At 42.1% G+C, this 17,916-nt stretch overlaps 1 protein-coding gene across 1 annotated transcript in view; it reads left to right on the top strand.

The window, feature by feature from the left end:
- Positions 1-17,916, top strand: part of fam135b (family with sequence similarity 135 member B) — a 51,858-nt gene that overhangs the window by 15,749 nt on the left and 18,193 nt on the right. The window contains exons 4-7 of the mRNA XM_070984457.1: positions 6,507-6,646; positions 11,992-12,062; positions 13,375-13,548; positions 14,543-14,669. Coding sequence (XP_070840558.1) covers positions 6,507-6,646; positions 11,992-12,062; positions 13,375-13,548; positions 14,543-14,669 — 512 coding nt within the window. The remainder of the gene's footprint in view (positions 1-6,506; positions 6,647-11,991; positions 12,063-13,374; positions 13,549-14,542; positions 14,670-17,916) is intronic.

The raw sequence follows: 17,916 nt of genomic DNA, 5'->3' as shown, positions 1-17,916 counted from the left end.
GTCATTATTCTGACTTTAAAAGTCATAAGTTTTGACGTAGTAAGTCAAAATTTTGAACAAGTATCTTATACGTTTGGGAGTATTCTTTATTGTTGTCATTTATAAGATTCATCTATGTCTGGAGGTGCTATGTTAAGGGCAGCTGGACTCGCTTTAAATTCTTGAAAGCTCTCTAAAGCGACATATTCAGCATTATAACATAACAAGCTTTAGCAAACTGGTATTTTCCTACAGATGGTTGCCAATCCAGGCTAATCCAGATGTGCACTGTAGTCTTGGTTCCAAGAGGGCGAGTGTCCTGCATGGTTCCTCACGTTCCAGCACGGAGCAGGACGACAGCTCAGCGAAATTGTGTTCCATAATGTTTACTTGTATACTGTATACTTCCTTACAAAATGTACTGCTTAGTCAATCCAGTTAAATAAACTGGTGTGTGTGTGTGTGTGTGTGTGTGTGTGTGTGTGTGTGTGTGTGTGTGTGTGTGTGTATGTGTGTGTGTGTGAAAGCAGCGAGGGCAGCTGCAGCAGCCACAGTTCATTGATTTAGTAACTTGACCACACTGAAGGGCCACCCTGCACTGGGGAGAGGGCCTGGAAGCACCTGTGGGAGATCGTGAGTCCTTCACGGGTCAGCCGCACAGAAAGAATCATTTATGCTAATTCCTGCGCACAGTTTAGAGTCTCTGATCCCCCTAACTTGTATGTCTTTAGACAGTGGGTGGAAAGCCAAACAAGCGCAGGGAGACATGTTAGACATGAACAAAAACATCAAAGTCACATTCGTGTGGCTGTGAGGCGACAGTGCTGACACAGAGATACAACTTCTTACATACAGCACATACCCAGAGGGATTACTCTGTCTCTGTCATACATCCACCAAGTCTTTGACAACAGTCATGCTCCCACACATCTGTCATCCTGGCTGGGGCTGCTTGATGCTGCAAGTAGTGACAGCATTATCAGGAGGAGGCCTGCGGAGAGAGGGAGAGTAAGAATGAGACAGAAAAGAGCACAACCTCAGCGGGGGATTTCAAAGACCTCTCACGGCTCGCAGCTGGACAGCAGCTCTGCCTCAGTGACTGCGGCCCTGCCAGAACGCGCTAGCAGCATAGAGTAAACAGTCATCATATCGCACACAAAAGTGTTGGAACATGCGAGATGGTGACAATCGAAACACCAGGGGTCCCATTTATCAATCATGACTACACACAGCTGTGTGCATAATTGTGCTCATTTTTGTGCATAAAATCCAGTTAATCTTCCCGTGCTTGAAAATATGTGGCCATGCGGACCTAAAAACCCCAGTGTACATTCTGTCTTTTCTTTTGTACTGCACCACTGAGCACTCGATCTGGAGGCTGAGAGGGTGAGATCCAGAGCATGTGTTAGTGTAGTGTAATTAGGCTGTAGTATTGTGAACATTTGGGAAAATTTGATTTAACTGCATTAACTAAGAGATTTATTTCTTTTGTGCTGCAACCAGTAAAAAAAAAACCCAATTAAAAAGCCCCTGAGGCCCTACAGGATATTAACCTCATTAGCTGTAATGTTGTATGTCTGCAACAAGTAACTCCAGAGGAATATTTCAATGTTTTGGGACATACCTGCTCAAACTAAAGAGTGGTATGAAGTCTGCATGTCTTTGCGTGATATTGTAAATCTACTTGCAGGTATAGATGATGAACTGCAACCTTACCTCACTAGATGGCTGGTCTGGTGCTAGTCAGTCACAACAGCTCCCACAGATTCTCTCTATTTCCTCTCTAGGCTGGCCTTTTGCCCACTCTTGCACACTATTTAGTGCAATAGAAAAGTTTCTCAACAGGGACAATCTTACAATCAGTTAGCAAACTCGTTAGCTCAATAGCTGTGCTCAGTTGCGAACAGGAAAATAATTAGATTCAGTTTATTCAAAAGATGTATCCTATTGACTCCTGTCTCATAAGTCTCTGCAAACTCTTTTGTGGAGACTTTTATGCTTGAATGAGGAGATGAAATAAAAGAGGACTGAGACACATAGCTAATCACCACAATAGCTTTCTCAATTTTGAATTCTCCAGCCCTCTCTCCCCTAACAGCTCAGCACTGTCAAGACGGCTTGCTGCCATTCAGCATTTCCAATTTGCAGTTCAGAGGTCATGGAAGTTGAACTCCGCCTTAAAAGTTTGTGTGGATTGCATTGCTCCTATGAGCAAATTCACTAATTGAGATCATTATTGCAATGGCTGAAATTCGCTGCAAAATGTCCACCTTTTTCATGCTGCTGTGAGCAGGCCTTTAGAGGAGAAGATCAATACCACTCTCGTGTCAGTATGCTAAATAGCCTATGAAGCTACAGCCAGCGGTTTAGTTTTGCCTAAAGACTGGAAACAGAATAAACAGCTACCAGCACTCAGGTTCACTAATTGTCATGTTATATCTTGCTTATTTAATCCTTGCAATAGCAGAACTAAATATGATGAAGTTGCACTTGCAGTTTCACAGGGAGTAATGTACCAGACTATTTCTCAGCGGGGCACACAGACATTCTAACTCCTCTTACAACTTCATACTAAAGGGTTCTGCATGGATTAAACAAACATGATATAGCATGTTAATTAGTGAGCTATAGAAGTGCTAATAGCCAAAGTTGTTTTTTCTTTGAACAGAGCCAGTGATGATTCCAGTCATCATGCCAAGCTGAGCTAACAGCTGCAGGCTGCAGTGGCATGGATCTTGTCATCTAACAGTTCAGATGGTTCATGAAATGCTCTTAACTCTACAGGATATTAGCCTTATTTCATCGTAGTACCTGTTGAATTGAAAAATCGGGAAAATGGAAAGCTAGAGGCCGAGCTGAGAACGGCCTCGAAATTCCCCTCCAGGCCAGAGGCCATCCAGCTCCCAGCCGGCTCCCAGCCGGCTGCCAGCCAGCTACCAGTCCCCCCCTCCTCTTGGGGGTGTGCCCAGAATCCACTATAAACACGCCTCTTCATTCAATTGCAGGGTGTCACCAGGAGATGACGTGTCCCTCACAGGAACACATCTCAAGGGCAAAGATTTTTACTCCACTACATTCACCTGCTTTAGTAGGCTTATTTGTAGTTAGGCAGTCACAGTTACTCAACTATTTTACGTTGATTATTTAGATCAACTTAGAAAAATATTTCTCGCACAAAGTCTTAAAAAAGTCTTAAATGTGTGTTTCCATCAGCCTGTTTTAATGCATATTTTCGATTTGGAAACAGGAAATTCCTAAGTTTTTCTCTTACAATATACTGTATGAATGTTTTTGTGATTGTTGCGATCAAAAAAAACAAACTCATGTAAAAAAGTTGTATATAATCACTTCCTATATGATAATAACCATACTTCACATTACAGAAACAGTCGAAAAGATTCAGTTCCCATCTTAAAAAAAAAGAAGTTTTAAGTTGAGAATACGAAGTATCAGCTCAAAGTTACGAAATTATGTGGTGGAGATTTGGCGTAGTTGGTAGAGCATTCGCCCCATGTATGAAGCTTTCTGCAGCGGCTACGGGTTCGATTCCGTCTTTCAGCCCTTTGCTGCATATTATCTTCTTCTTCGAAAAAAAAGTTACAAAAGTCATAAAAGTGATGTAGCTTTACAAAACAGCCTGTGACTCCAAGAATAAACAGGCTCCATCTGTTTACATAGAGTTTGCTTTTGATAATTATCAACAAAAATGATGACCTAATTTTACTTTACATGCGCTGGAACAGAGACAGAGCTGCAGGAGCAGAGCGTGTCATCTGGAGATTCCAGGGCTCGCCTATGTTTTCCGCAACAGGAGCGCGGCTCTCGGCAAAAATAGACCAGGAAGCGGCCAATGGACAGTCATATTAGTATTGGTTGCATATGCGCTAATTTTTGCGATCGCAAGATTTCCTGGTCGGACTGATAATATACATTTTGATGCATGAGGGAGGTGGGAAAGTTGGCTTATCCATAAATGTAATTAAGTGTAATGGAAACATTTAGTGAAGTCTATAAAATAGCCAGCGACACAATATTAATATCTGTGGCACAAATTGATTTTTAATTACTGGAGATACGCGCTCCCCTCAGCCCTCCACCTATTTTACTGGCCATAGCGAGTCTGTGGGACAGTGGGGGCTGGGAGCCTGTTTGGCTGGCGACCATCCATTGAGTTAGAACAAAGGATACACTGTAATGCAAATAATGACTTTTCAGCCAACAACGCGGCCGGCTCGACACTACACATGCCTGACAGAGTGACAGACAGGAGAACATCATGACGCCCGTGGTGATGATGCGCGATGTGTCAGTGAAACTACAGGTTTACTCAGCTCTGAAATGTGCCGGGAGTTAATCGCTTCAAATGCACAAATGCAGTGAAGTTCACAAACCACCAACAGTTTATAGAATAGGATGGACTGTCTATCAGTGGCCATTAGAGCAGCTCTGCGGAAGAGCTTAATAAGTTAACAAGAGATTTAGCCACGACAGTTGAAACAATGAAACAATTGGATTTATACTTTATCCAAAATCAGGGTGAAATATTGCATGCCACGGATTAGATAGATACAGAAATCATCATCTGAGAAATACTCATGGTACTGATTTCTAGTTTATTGGCCGTTTTCATGTGTGTGTGTTAACTGATTGGCCAATAAAAACAAGTAGATTGGCCCATCTACATCGGCCCATTGGCCCTTTATGCCCCACAACATTGTTTTTTTTCATTGGTCTGATTGGCCCATTAGGATTATTGATGATTGAATGTAGGTGTCGTGCGGGGGATGAGGCTCGCTGGCTGTGGAGGGAGAGTTGATGTTGTAGTAAGAACCCGTCTGCCTGGTCTAACATGATGAAGTCATGTTGAACATTTCCGTTTCCCAAAAAAACATTTATTTGAGGTGCAGCGGCACAATATTAATATCAAACACGCGTGCACAACGCCTGACGTAAAAAATGCATTCTTGGTGTGCTTCTGAGTACTATGTTTACCCGCGACTATAACTTTTTTTTTAATAGTTACTGTTTATATTCATTGCGTGAACAGTCTGAAAAAAGAGACACAGAGAGGAGGACACAGACAGTCACACAGACAGAGTGATGAAAAAGATCAGTGATAATTAACTACAGTATATTAAGCCTATGATGTTAAACATCGCAGTGCGCAGTGTGAGCCGTCTGCTGCGCTCTGCAGCCGCCTGTGAAGGCGAACGAAATCTGGAACCTTTCAGCTCAATGACATGGCTTTGAAAGCACCAAGTTTTAACGAATTTCGTTAGATTAAAATATGTAGAACTGTAAAATATCACTTCCATGAGGCTGTTCAGTCAGACATTAACAGATCACAGGCTGAAATTGGCATTTCATCCTCCCGTCCCTCCCTCTTCAGCGCACTGTAAATGATTTCTGTCCAGTAATATACAGTACACACACATACAGAAACTGCGTATTGCTGGTCGCCGCATCAAATAGCGACCCGCAAATCTAAAATGCGCTATAAACAGGAAACCCACCAACTGAAAGTGGCTCCGTGAATCAGGCAGAGTATTAAACATTTAACTGTTTAGCAGTTCAGAATGCTAGAAAAACGCGACGCACAACTTCTGTTATTCATGATTAATTTTCTGGGCACAAATCACTCGGCACGCGGAGATGCGCTGGGAGCCTCTCCAAAGGTGGAGAGAGATGTGGAGGAAAAGGCAGGATGGGTAGATGAGCAGATCCAAGAAGTTTGTGAACGAGCACTACAATAATGTGGATGATTAAGCATAATTATATTTAAAAAACTGCACAGGGTGCTCTACTAGACAAGCAGTTTTTCTTACAGCAGTGGAGGCTAGGTGCAGATCTAATGAACGACTCAGCAAAGCTGACACGGTAGTAATGACTGCTCCTCCTGGTGGACTGATCGAGCGAGTGCAGGTAGTTTCCGCAAATGGAGCTTAGGGGCGTTACGAGTTGGCCCCGCGCCGATGACGTCATCGCGGGGGATCTCATTACAGTCACGAACCCGCCTACTGCAGAGCAGGGACCAGTCACGGACCCGCCAGGGCCCCAGCATGAAATTAGGGGAATTTCGAGGCCGCTCCATCTGTAGAGGCATTAAAAACGAGTTAGAGGAGACATGAGCTGCTACGGTAATACTAATACACATTCTCAAACCTGGACACACATTCACAAATCTAAGCATATGTTTCCAGATCTGAATATACAGAACCAGATCCCTCACCAGTCCAGTAAACATTTGCAAATGTCAGGAAAAGCATTCAAAAGACTCATTATGCATTTTCAAATCTGTGTACATATTCACAATACTGCGCATATGCTGCAAATATCAGGTCAAGCATTTGCAAATCAAAGGCCTAGTTTTATTTCTGGTTTAAAAAAACACACATTCCTGAGACAATCTCATGTAAAATAAATTTAACATTCAAGAATTGTTGTGTAGTATAAAAGCTGTGCGTGCTGTGACGCTGCAGTGCATCAGTGATAATGTTATGGTGCATGTTTTTTGTGTCGCACATTAGGAGAATGCAGCTTCACCTCTCCAGGGGTTTACGACGGCACCGTGTTCAGCCGGATATTTCAGATCCTTTACAGAAATGAGGAGATTACGGTGAACGACTGTATGATCTTCAAAGTCCACCTGCTATTGGATGGAGAAAGGGTGAGTCATGCTGGTGACATTTTCTGTACACACACACACACACACACACACACACACACACACACACACACACACACACACACACACACACACACACACACACCCCGCTCAAGCTAAAAAAAAAAAAAAAAAAGGGAGCAGAGAGAACAGGGGATGCCATTTGGCTGCTTGCATATTATCAGTAGCCTGACTCTGAAATGCGTGACAGATGACTGCAGTGAAAGCAGCTGTATAATAGTTCAATTAAATGTCCATTAATTAATGCATTTTATCATCCTCTGTTCCTTCCTACACAAGTTTCTGCCCCCCTCCTGCCACCTGACACAAACAACACTCCATTTTTGTTAAAGAGCTTTAAGGCACTTAATTAAAACAGAGATCTAACATTAATGAAGGAGTCATATAATCGTGCGGAATAATGGAATAGTAATGCAGTGTTGTCATTTGTCAAGTGGCTTGAAATGTTAGTCAGTGGACAGTTTTGTTTACAGTTTTTCTCAGTCGCTTTTGTACATTTCTCAGATCAGAATTGAAATTCTACTACTACTTCAGTCTTCATCATACATCATTGTATCACTTGTATACATCAAACAAAGCAGTTTCTCATTTCTTTGAACAAGCTTTGGTACATCCATGCAAATGATTATGTACAATTCTCTGCTGTTTCCTACATTATCAATTGCTTATGTCATGTTGATCAAAATGTATTGTAATTGGTCTCTGTTGAATAGTCTCACCCCTCACAACTTTTAGGCATTAGTTCATCACATAAGTCTTTAGATGCAAAATGGTTGAACAAGTTGTCATGATATGTCAAGCAGTGGCGCTGGCGCAGTGGTATTTTCGTGCAGTGCAGGCAGGCGCACGGCGCACTTGGTATTTTGGTAAACCGAGGCGTACAGAGGTGAGCCAGGATGGGCGTTGCAGCGCAGTAGGGGGAGGTGTCAGCATAATGAGCTGGCGCAATTGGATTTTCATCCATTTCGGTCTGTGCCGGCGGCGTAAAAGTGCGCTGAAAGCTCGCCACCTCAGACCTGGTCAACGGGCAAGTGGATTTCCGTAAACCGGCTGAGTCACCAATACCTCACAGGCAGGTTTCCACAGTGTCTGGCATTTCACTGCGATCAATAATTAGCAACAGCCATGATTCAATGCAACTATCTGAGTCAGCACATACAGTCAGACCTAAACTTATATATTTTGATCAGTATCTCATCTGACCACATCGCAAGTGTGTTCGGCACGCATATTGGTCACTCACCCTGACTGAATGTACACAGGTGAAATGGATGTCTGGTGATCTGTGACTCAAATTGCCTGGTGACAAACGTGAATGCCACTTTCCCCGGGTCGGCACATGACTCGTTCATCGTGGCGAATTCTAGCATCCCTACAGTCTTTCAGGGGGACACCCCTCTGGATGGGTGGCTGCTAGGTGATAACGGCTATCCACTGAAAACGTGGTTGATGACGCCATATATCACACCGTCAACAAGACGGCAGCGTGGTTTTAATGGTGTTTTCAGCGGTGCTCGGTCAGTCATCAAACGCACACTGCGATCAGTAATTAGCAACAGCCATGATTCAATGCAGCTATCTGATTCAGCACATACAGTCAGACCTAAATTTTGATCAGCATCTCATCTGACCACATCGAAAGCGCGTTCGGCACGCGTAATGATCACTCACTCTGACCGAATGTACACAGGTGAAACAGGGATGTGAACTAATCAATTAACGTCACTGTGCCAACCAGAAACAGCCGTGACATCCTACAGAGCATATATACTGCATCTATCTCAGAGCACTCGAGAGACAGACAGAGACAGACACATGAAAAAACACAAATGATGATCGTTGTCCGCTATTACCCACGTCATTTCATTCCAAATTCAAATCATTGTAATGCTTAACGTTATCTACAAAGATGGAAGAGGAGGAGGAGGAGGAGGAGGCCGAGGATTTACCATCTAAGGACCTCATATTTAGACATCAGAATCAGAATCACAAATCGTTTATTTATCTCCGAGGGGAAATACTTTTTGTTGCAGTGCTCCTTACAGAATAGAATTAGAATAAAATTAGAGAAGAAAGAAAAGAGAGAGAACTATATATATAAAAAAGCAAATATAAAAACAAAATATTTATATTGAGAATATATATAAACAAAATATACCACAAAATATAGAACAGAATCTAAAACAATACACACACACACACACACACACATATATATATATATATATATACTGAGAAAAAATAAACAGTATATACAAACGGGTGTGTAAATAATAATAAATACAAAGGCATGTCATGAGACATGAGTGACGTCAGTCTCCTCCTGGGAGAAGTTCGGGCATCGGACACTTTCCTGTGGGGTCTCAGTCATCCTTGAAACTTGCCATGCGCCTCGCCAGCGGCGTTTTTAAAGGTGAGGCGAGGAGCTGGTGTGATTGGTGAAGATTTGACTCAGCTGTGTCAAACCCACTCCACTCCTTCTCCCCTCCCTCTTTCCGAGTTGCGCTGCTGGGTGGGACTGAGATGAGAAGGGGGAGGAGATGCGCCGGCGGCGCAGTGCACAAAAATACCAAAATCTGCGCCGCCACGCCCCATCGGCGCAGCGGACCTGACTTTGCGCCATGCCAGCGACGGAGCCCAAAATAGAGCCCAAGGACTTGTCATTCTGACGGCACTGACATGTTCATCGACACGGATATTTACTTTTGAGAGATGACCTCAGGATTTTGAACAAGTAACTGCCTTTTGCAGGAAATCCATGGTGTTTTGCTATTTGTACGAATTGTTTTGAGAAATGCACTTACTGTTTTGCAAATGTCAAGGATGATTGGAGAAATGTACCAAAGTGACTGAGAAAAACTGTAATAGATTCTACTGTTGCTCAATCTGCTGCTGTACATTTAGCAGATTTTCAGGAAATAATGAATATAGTTTATATTAAGCATCTATTCCTCTTCTTCTATCTATTATCTCCCTTTTTACACATGCAACTGCAGCAATTGTGCGTTGGGCTCTCAGTGCTGCCGTAAGCGCTTCAACCTAAGAGTTTAATTTTTGGCATGAAAAAAGAATTAATCAGATTTGTCTTTAAGCTTTCTGGAAGGAGTTCAGAGTCTATCGATTGCTGTGCTTCACAAACATAGCGTGGCCCCTCCCTGTAGCAAATACAGGCATAGGCCGTTTGGTAATGAGCTGGTGAGCTCTTAACAAAAGCGAAGCCCATCAGCCTTAAATAGGGGACAAATCTTTTCAATTTAAAATTCAGCTTTTCTATTTAAGCAGAGATATCAGTGTTTGACACGGTGATGAAATGATTGCATGGAATTTGGGCCCCCAAAGCAAAATAGTGCCCGGTGCCCCAAAAGGGCCAAGGCTGGTCCCAACAAGCAAAAATAAGTTCAATAAATTTTTAGCAACAAGGTGGCAAAGTTACTTGTAGAAATTGAAACACACTGATAAAGATCAAGTTCCACAACTTGCCCCTTGGAATTAATGTGCTTTAATTCACAGACAAATGTAAATTGCCTGATCCCCAGACTGCCCATGTTCAGCTGGAATGACCAGGCGAGTAAACCTGCCAGACAGTTATTGATGTACTGTCCTTTATGGTTTCACCGTGGGCGCGACCCTGAAAATCCACTCTGCCTGTTTTTGTTGTTGGGAGCCACCGGAGCTCAAATTGATCAGCGGTGACAGCGATGAGACAGGCCCGAGGCTGCGGTGTGGGGGAGTTAAGATGGCCCTGCTCAAAACTAATCGTCCATATGATAGGCATAGCTCACACACTGACATTACCCCGCACCACAGCTGCGCTCTGACATATGTCTACAGCATTCCTGGACTCCTGCACAAGGATCCCTGCTTCAGTCAGAATGTGGTTATTCTGTTTCACATGACTCTGTATGAGTCCTAAATTTAGAAGATTTCATTAAATTTAGACATGCATGTGGAGGTGTGGAGACAGAGGAGCTTAAAGCATATCAAATTTCAGCTGTAAGCTCTCCCGCAGGCTCCCCACTCATTAACCTTCCAGAGGTTATCTGCCGCTCACAGCTACAGATAGCACAGGCAAAAATAGCCCCTTATTTCCCATGTGCACCCATATGAATGCTTAATCAATCAGAACATCAATACTGGACAGAACTGCAAAGATCTGCACATGAACTGTACAAGGTGTGTGTGCACGTTTCGGATATATAAAAGGAGAAAGAGAGGAAGAACTGCGTCTAAGCTTTATTATAATTAGCAACACTGCACCTCAATCTTCAAACGACTCCACTTGCGGCACCGCCTTTGTAGCTTGCTGATACCTTTTGTTTTTCCAATTTGTTTTTCAAATTTAAATAGGTGCTCCTCGTCTCCACAAGCCGTAATGGTCTATAACACTTTGAACATGAGAGTAATTTAGTCTTGTTCGACCTACATCAGATTAAAAGAAGTGTTTGTAGAGCACACAGAGAACATAAACACATCATTAAAGAGAACTTTGAAGTGACTAAATCAGCATTGCAAACAGGATCCATGCCAAAAGCATTCATATAGACATACACATATATACTGCAAGTATCCAGCATGTCTTTGTTGGTCGCTGTTTCTCTTCATTGACATAAAATAGACAATGGGGGAAATTCACATGATACAGCAGCAACAAGACAGAGTGCAAGAAGTCAGAGGACAAGAAGACAAAAAAAAATTGCACAAATGTTATATAATCAATGGTAATTTACAATATATACAATATGTACACACTTAGGTAATTTAAAAATGACAATTGCACATACCTCTCATGTTCATCCTACTTTTTCTTCTTCTTCTTCTCGTTTTGTTGGTGGGTGCCATTTGAGTGAATAACTCCTCATTGATAGATGGTATAGATGCTACCGCTAACGCTCTACATACATAAATGCAGTAAACACATCAAAAAGGTGGTTAGAACTCGTGTCAACACAATGTCAATCTATTTTTTTCTCTCTTTTTTATTTAGAAAGTTTCAAATCTGGGAGATTTACAGGAAAGTACTTAAATGGGAGGACAGAGGGAGGGATGGGTAAAATAAGGACAATCCCAGGAAAGGCAGTAGGGTTGGCAAATCTGATACAAAGGGTCACTGAAAGGTGTGATGATTCTAAAAATGACCTGAATCATATGCTATGTTCCTCACAGTCACCAGATCTCAACCCAATCAAACATCTATGGGAGACTCCACAACCATCATTAAAGCATTAAATGACTACAAAACTGCAAACGTTACCTGGCAGTCTATATCAGAAAATTGAGGAGAGACAGTAACGGTCTTTCATTGATTACCATACCAATTTTTTTTGCAGGTGGAGGAAGCCTTGAGTGAAGTGGACTTTCAGTTGAAGCTGGATCTTCATTTCACGGACAATGAGCAACAGTAGGTTTCTTTATGTGTCTGTGTTTGAGAGAGAGAATGCTACACTTACCCCTTGTGCAGTTTTTAATTCAAGAGTGAGAATGCACACTCTGCATGAATGAGGGCTATTATGTCCTTTGGCTCATAGTCATCTCTTTAAGCACCTGACCACAACATTTCTGCCAGCAAAACATGATTGCTATGATTTGTCTGTTTGTTTGGGACATCTAGAAGAAGAAATTGGTGGTTTTGCATTAGCATGCATAACAAAAGGTGTCATTTTTGTTGGGTCACTGCTCGTGTGATCAGACAGTAGTTTGTGTTGTGTTTGTGTGTTTAAATGGTCATTTCACCACCACACAGGACTGACTTATGGAGCCTGTATGACTGTAGCATATCCACTAGGTTTCCATTACCATTCCAGTCAAGATGCAGACTAGGGCTGAGCGATATGCTAAAAAAAAATCACATCATTATATTAAATACGACGATTGCGAAATCAGTCCCGATTTTAGTGGGACTGGAAATTTTGGCATTTCAGTTTCACTGAATGAAACATAAAAATGATGATGATGCGATTTTTGCTGGGGTCTCTGCCAAACGAAGATGTTCCTCTCCGTCTGGAGAATATGATTTATAGGCCGGGGCATCTCTGTGGCACCACAGCGCTTCATTTATAATGATATGTTGTGACATATTTTGTGTTGCAGCTCCTGTGGTGTGCATATAGCACCTGGCCTTACTGCGAGTTTGATCATATTTCCATTAATTGTTTAGCCCTAATGCAGACTTCTCTCTCTCTGTCTCTTTCTTTCATCGCTGCAATAACAATATACATGTTGTTAATGCTGATGTTAGACAGTGCCCCGGCTGAGTGCACACCATGTTTTAATGTTCTTACTGCAGTGGCCGGGTTTGAATCCAGCCAGCCGACACCCCTTGTTTTCCCTTTTCTCCCTCCCTCTCCCTGGCTCTCCTGTCTCTCTCCAGCTGTCGCTATCATAATAAAGCAAAAATGTACCCCCCCCCCCTTCTTTTTTTACAATGTTCACTAAACTTGCTTCGTTTGTGTTTAATTAATCTGCAGTTTTGCATCAGCATTATGCAGTAGAACTGAAATACAGTCTCAGTTAAGCTGATTTTCAGTTGATTTTTAAATCTATTGGTTTCATTTTGTTTTATTTTTGTTAATCTATTGCTGTTTTTCTAATAATTTTATTGTTTGAGTTCATGTGTCTGTTTAACTGTTCAATACGAAGAAACACTCAAGCAGAAAAAAGTATTTGCCGTTAGTGTATGAGTGTAACATCATGTGCCTTCTTTCATTCATCAGGCTGGCAGAGATAGTGACTGTCCCGCTGATCAGCAGTCGGACCCTCAGCCTCCACTTCCACCCGCGGAGAGGCCTCCACCACCACGTCCCTGTCATGTTCGACTACTTCCACCTGTCCGTCATTTCTGTCTCCATACATGCTTCACTGGTTGCCTTACATCAGCCACTAATCAGGTAGAGGTCAGAGGGGCTTTGCAAACGTTTGCATTTGGCAGAAATTGAATTCACACAAAGCACAAATGCTTTTCTTATACCATCACGATGAAGTTTATGCTAAGCTAACGTTAGCTCTATGAAGTTTGGTGAATTGGGTGAAAGTGCAGCTTAGTTCTGGAGTTTTCCTGTAAAAGAGTCAAATATAAACCTGACACATGATAATGTGCTAAAAGACTGAGGCGAAAGCTTCATGTTGGCGCAAAGTCCAGTTGATGATTCATGGAACTAAAGAAACAGTATATTTTCACATCTAATGATAAGATGATGATAATGAAAGATAAAAGGCAAATTTAAAATTGAAAACTGATGTGCTGATCAAATGGAACCCTATCATGGGTAATAAGCCGCTCACATTAGGGAAATGCCACATGGATGTGCTACAGTAGGTTACTGTCTTTAGTAACCTGTAACCTCACTTATGGTTGTGCTTAGTTGGTTAATGATGTGCCTCTTGGTCTTTGAAGTAATGTTAGCCAAACATGCTAGGCAGCTCACTGGACAAATCCAAAGCTCAGCCGACCTGCTGTGCCTACCTACGTTTGCTAAGCTATGATTGGACAATGTTGCTCAGGGAGAGGGTTTAGTGAGCAGGGAATTAGTCTTTCTTACAGATGATTGAATTGTTGAACTGTTTATACTGAGGAGATTTTGAGCTTTTGAGTGAAAACTGTAATTGCAATCGCATCCAGAATATCAAGAACAGAAGTCCTGAGAATGGGCTGCTGGCACAGTATGCGTTTTGGCAGTCACAATTAAGAGTGTAAACACTTATCTGATGAATTCAGCTGTCAATATCATAAACTCGGTGTTTAGCCATGCATTACATAGATTACTGCAGCACTTGATTGATTGGAATAGTAGCAGCTCCCATCTCTCAGCTTATCTGTCTTCCTTCACACACACAAACACACTCACCCTGTCCCTGTATGTGTCCTCCCTGTTCTCTCTGCAGCTTTGCACGTACAGGGAAGGGCTCCTGGCTGGGGAAGGGCTCGCCGGAGAGCGGGAGCGACCCATCTGCCATGTCTGTGGAGAACCTTGTGTTCGGAGCTGGCTACTGCAAGCCTGTCATCTCTGAGGTATGTAAACCTTTAGCAGTTCAGCTGCGTTCAAACAGAAAGTCGCAGGCAGTGAAAGCCCATTTTGTCGCACAAAGCTTAAAACAGCTCAAAATGAGCCGAGCTGTTCCCATTCGGCTGGTTGTTCCCTTTTTTGTAAGCAAGCAGATAAGTGCCAAGTGATGACGTCAACATGATCTCAGTTTAGGGACAGAGGCTGATGGATTTGGTTGTGATTTGCTTTGGCATGTCATCCAGAAGCAACAGGATTCAGCCCAAGCGCTGGGCCCAGAGTAATTCCAATCTGGATTACTGATCCTAGACCTGTCTTTCCGTCAGAATCAGTCATTTGTTTGGACTCCATGGAGTCTTTAGGCTTTAAGACCAGAGGCCAACACAGAGATTATTACTTTGCTGCACCATGGCTTTTCATAATATCTGATTAACCCACCTGCCCAGGCATGTAGGCTCCAGGCTTAGCATCTGGAAGTGATAGCAGCTCCCCCTGGAAATGATGGTGTAGTGTTGTCACCTCCCTCTCATGCCTCTGTACTCATTCACAGCACAGTTTAGATGCAGAACTGCATGATGACAGAAATGATAATCCAATTACTTTTATCATAATTATTAATCTTGATTGTATATCTTTTACTTTACAGGAATTTAATTATTGTATTACCCTTTAATCACCTTAACATACAGTTTCAGTGCAGCATTTCTCAAGTGGCAGCAGCTGGAAAATCTTGTCACTCTTATCGTTAATACATAAATAATTAACAACTTTATCATTTTGCAAAGCTGCAAATCAAACAGTCTGATCTTGACTGCACTCGGTATGAAACCAAAGTTTCTCCAAGTGATAAATGATCATTATTTCAGGAAGTGAAGTTATATTTTCATGATCAGGTTTTGTCTTCACGTTTGGCTAAATTAATCTTTTTTACATTTAATCTATTTGAACTGTATCCCGATTCCATATTATATACAGTAGTAAAAGTACAGTAGACTGTATTTGAAAACCTCTGGGAAAAACTAGTAAGTGGACCTTCAGTTCAACAAGATTTACTTCTTAAATATTAGTTTTCTTTAGTCTTCTTGGATCATTTTCATATCTATCCACAATTTGTTTGAATTTCTTTGCAGCTGTGAGTAGCTCCTCTATTCTTACATGCGCATTGCATTGCAGGAAAACACAGCGTGTCCCAAAAAGATGCTACAAGCATTCTAATCATATTTTCTGAGTATGTCGTGTGGTCACGCAGTAAAAGTCACTCAGGAAGATGTAAACCAGACGGTGTGCAGACGGTTGATTTTGGTTGATGTACAGTGTCCACCCACAATGTAATGCAACAATGCACAAGCATTTCCTGTTAGTATAAAAAGGCAAAGGATGTTGATTTTTTGAACACTAAATGCTAAAACAGCATACTATGACAGTTAGTATGTAGTACACATCCTGACACCATTCAATACAATTTGATCCCATTTCCAGTGCCAACATATTATACTCACAACCTGTTTAAAATGTACATGTAGTATGGCCTTAGAACACAGAAATGACATCCATTTTTATTTAACCTAAAAAATTGAATTTTCCACAATTAACAGAATGAATGATTTTTGATGTCGCTATTGTCTTTAATCAAAATTATCTCTTATCTATAATTTTCCCTTGTGTTACTTGTGTTACATACATACATCCCAACTTGTGTTCAGTTGTAAAACTGCTGGTTCCATTTTTTCCATCCTATTCTAACATGCATCTCTCATGTCCCTGTGGACGTCACAGTCTACACTGTAAATGTTAATGAGCGCCCTGGTTGGCCCCCACCCTCCTCCTCCTGGTTTTTACTCCCACCCCTGGCTGGGCACTTTAATAAGCTCTGCGTTTAGCCGAGCAGGGGGGTTTCGTTTGATCACGGTAATGAGTTCTGCTCACAAGCGCCACGTACCACATAGCTGCAGGTGAAATCTGCACAGAACGCCGCCTCCTCCTTCACCTTTATTAATTTAAAGCTTTTCACCTGCGGCTACACTACGTTTTCACACTTTCCCCTTTAACAATACGGCATTTCCTCTGAGTGCTATGTTGTTATTTCTAAGAAAAATCATATTTTGTAGATTTCCATTGATGTCAGGGATGGAAAAAGTTCCCTCCGTGGTATAAAAGGAGATTTAGAGTGTTTGAAGTGACACACCTGAGAATCTTTCCTTACCAGTACAAAACATCTGTAACAGCAGCCGCGATTGGACGCTTAGCTACCACTACATGCTGCAATGGGGAACTGCAAAAGTTGCACAAACAGCAACAAACAACTGTCATAAATTCTCATGTCAGGTGACTTTGAACGTGGGTACATCCCAAGCATTGTCAGCCCAGAGAGAATCTATGGTTTTAGGATAATGACTAGTTCATACTGAAAAATAGCTATTTTTCTCTGCCCTTTGCTCGCAGGCTGATCCAGGCAGGCCTCTATAAAGGTAAAAAGAATTATGAAAGTAAACATACAGATGTTCCTTCCTGGTTCGGGTAAACTGCACTGCTGCAATTACAGAGCGCGCACAGGTATGATGATAGGGCCGGAGACTTTGCTAGCTTGGGGCAAATTACAGTACATCCCCAGATACTCAGGCATTACATGCCTTTCAAAGCTCAGAGCCCCACTGGCGCTACCAAAACATCCCAGCCATGGGAAGAACTCGCTGGGTAGCAGCCTGTTTCAGGTCAGAGACCAGTGGACGACTGCAGTCACTGGTCACGGTCAGTCTGTCTGTATGTTATTATGACGGCTGATGTGTGCAATGATAGTTGTTAGGGTCTTGAACCATTAGTTCCTCAGGAAGATAAATGAGAGACAATTTTCTAGCATGAAGGCTTTGGTGATTGTAGACGTTTGGACAGAATCGTGTGTTATACTCAACACATATTGTACATTGCACTAATGAACGACTGGTAATATTTCTGCTGCATTGTTAGAGAGCCATCTACTGGAAACATGGTCCATATTACAGCTTATATTGAGCTGACACTCAAAGGCTGGGGAGATTGGATCTTTATTTTCGTGAAACATCACCTCCTCATCAAACTGCTTGCTTCTTTTGCAGCTTGCTTGGTTTTGTTGGCATGTTTTCTTGTACAATTTTAGCTCAACACATTAAATATACACTGCTCCTTGCTGCTTCTACTCATCAAACCCCAGAAAAATGTTGATGCCTTGGATTCTGGGACAACTTCTCATACTTGTGAAGCTTTAAAGGTCGTAACAGG

This window comes from Chaetodon trifascialis, chromosome 17 (assembly GCF_039877785.1).
Source record: "Chaetodon trifascialis isolate fChaTrf1 chromosome 17, fChaTrf1.hap1, whole genome shotgun sequence".
In the NCBI taxonomy this organism is placed as follows: domain Eukaryota; kingdom Metazoa; phylum Chordata; class Actinopteri; order Chaetodontiformes; family Chaetodontidae; genus Chaetodon; species Chaetodon trifascialis.
This window is presented reverse-complemented; position numbering and strand designations above follow the sequence as displayed.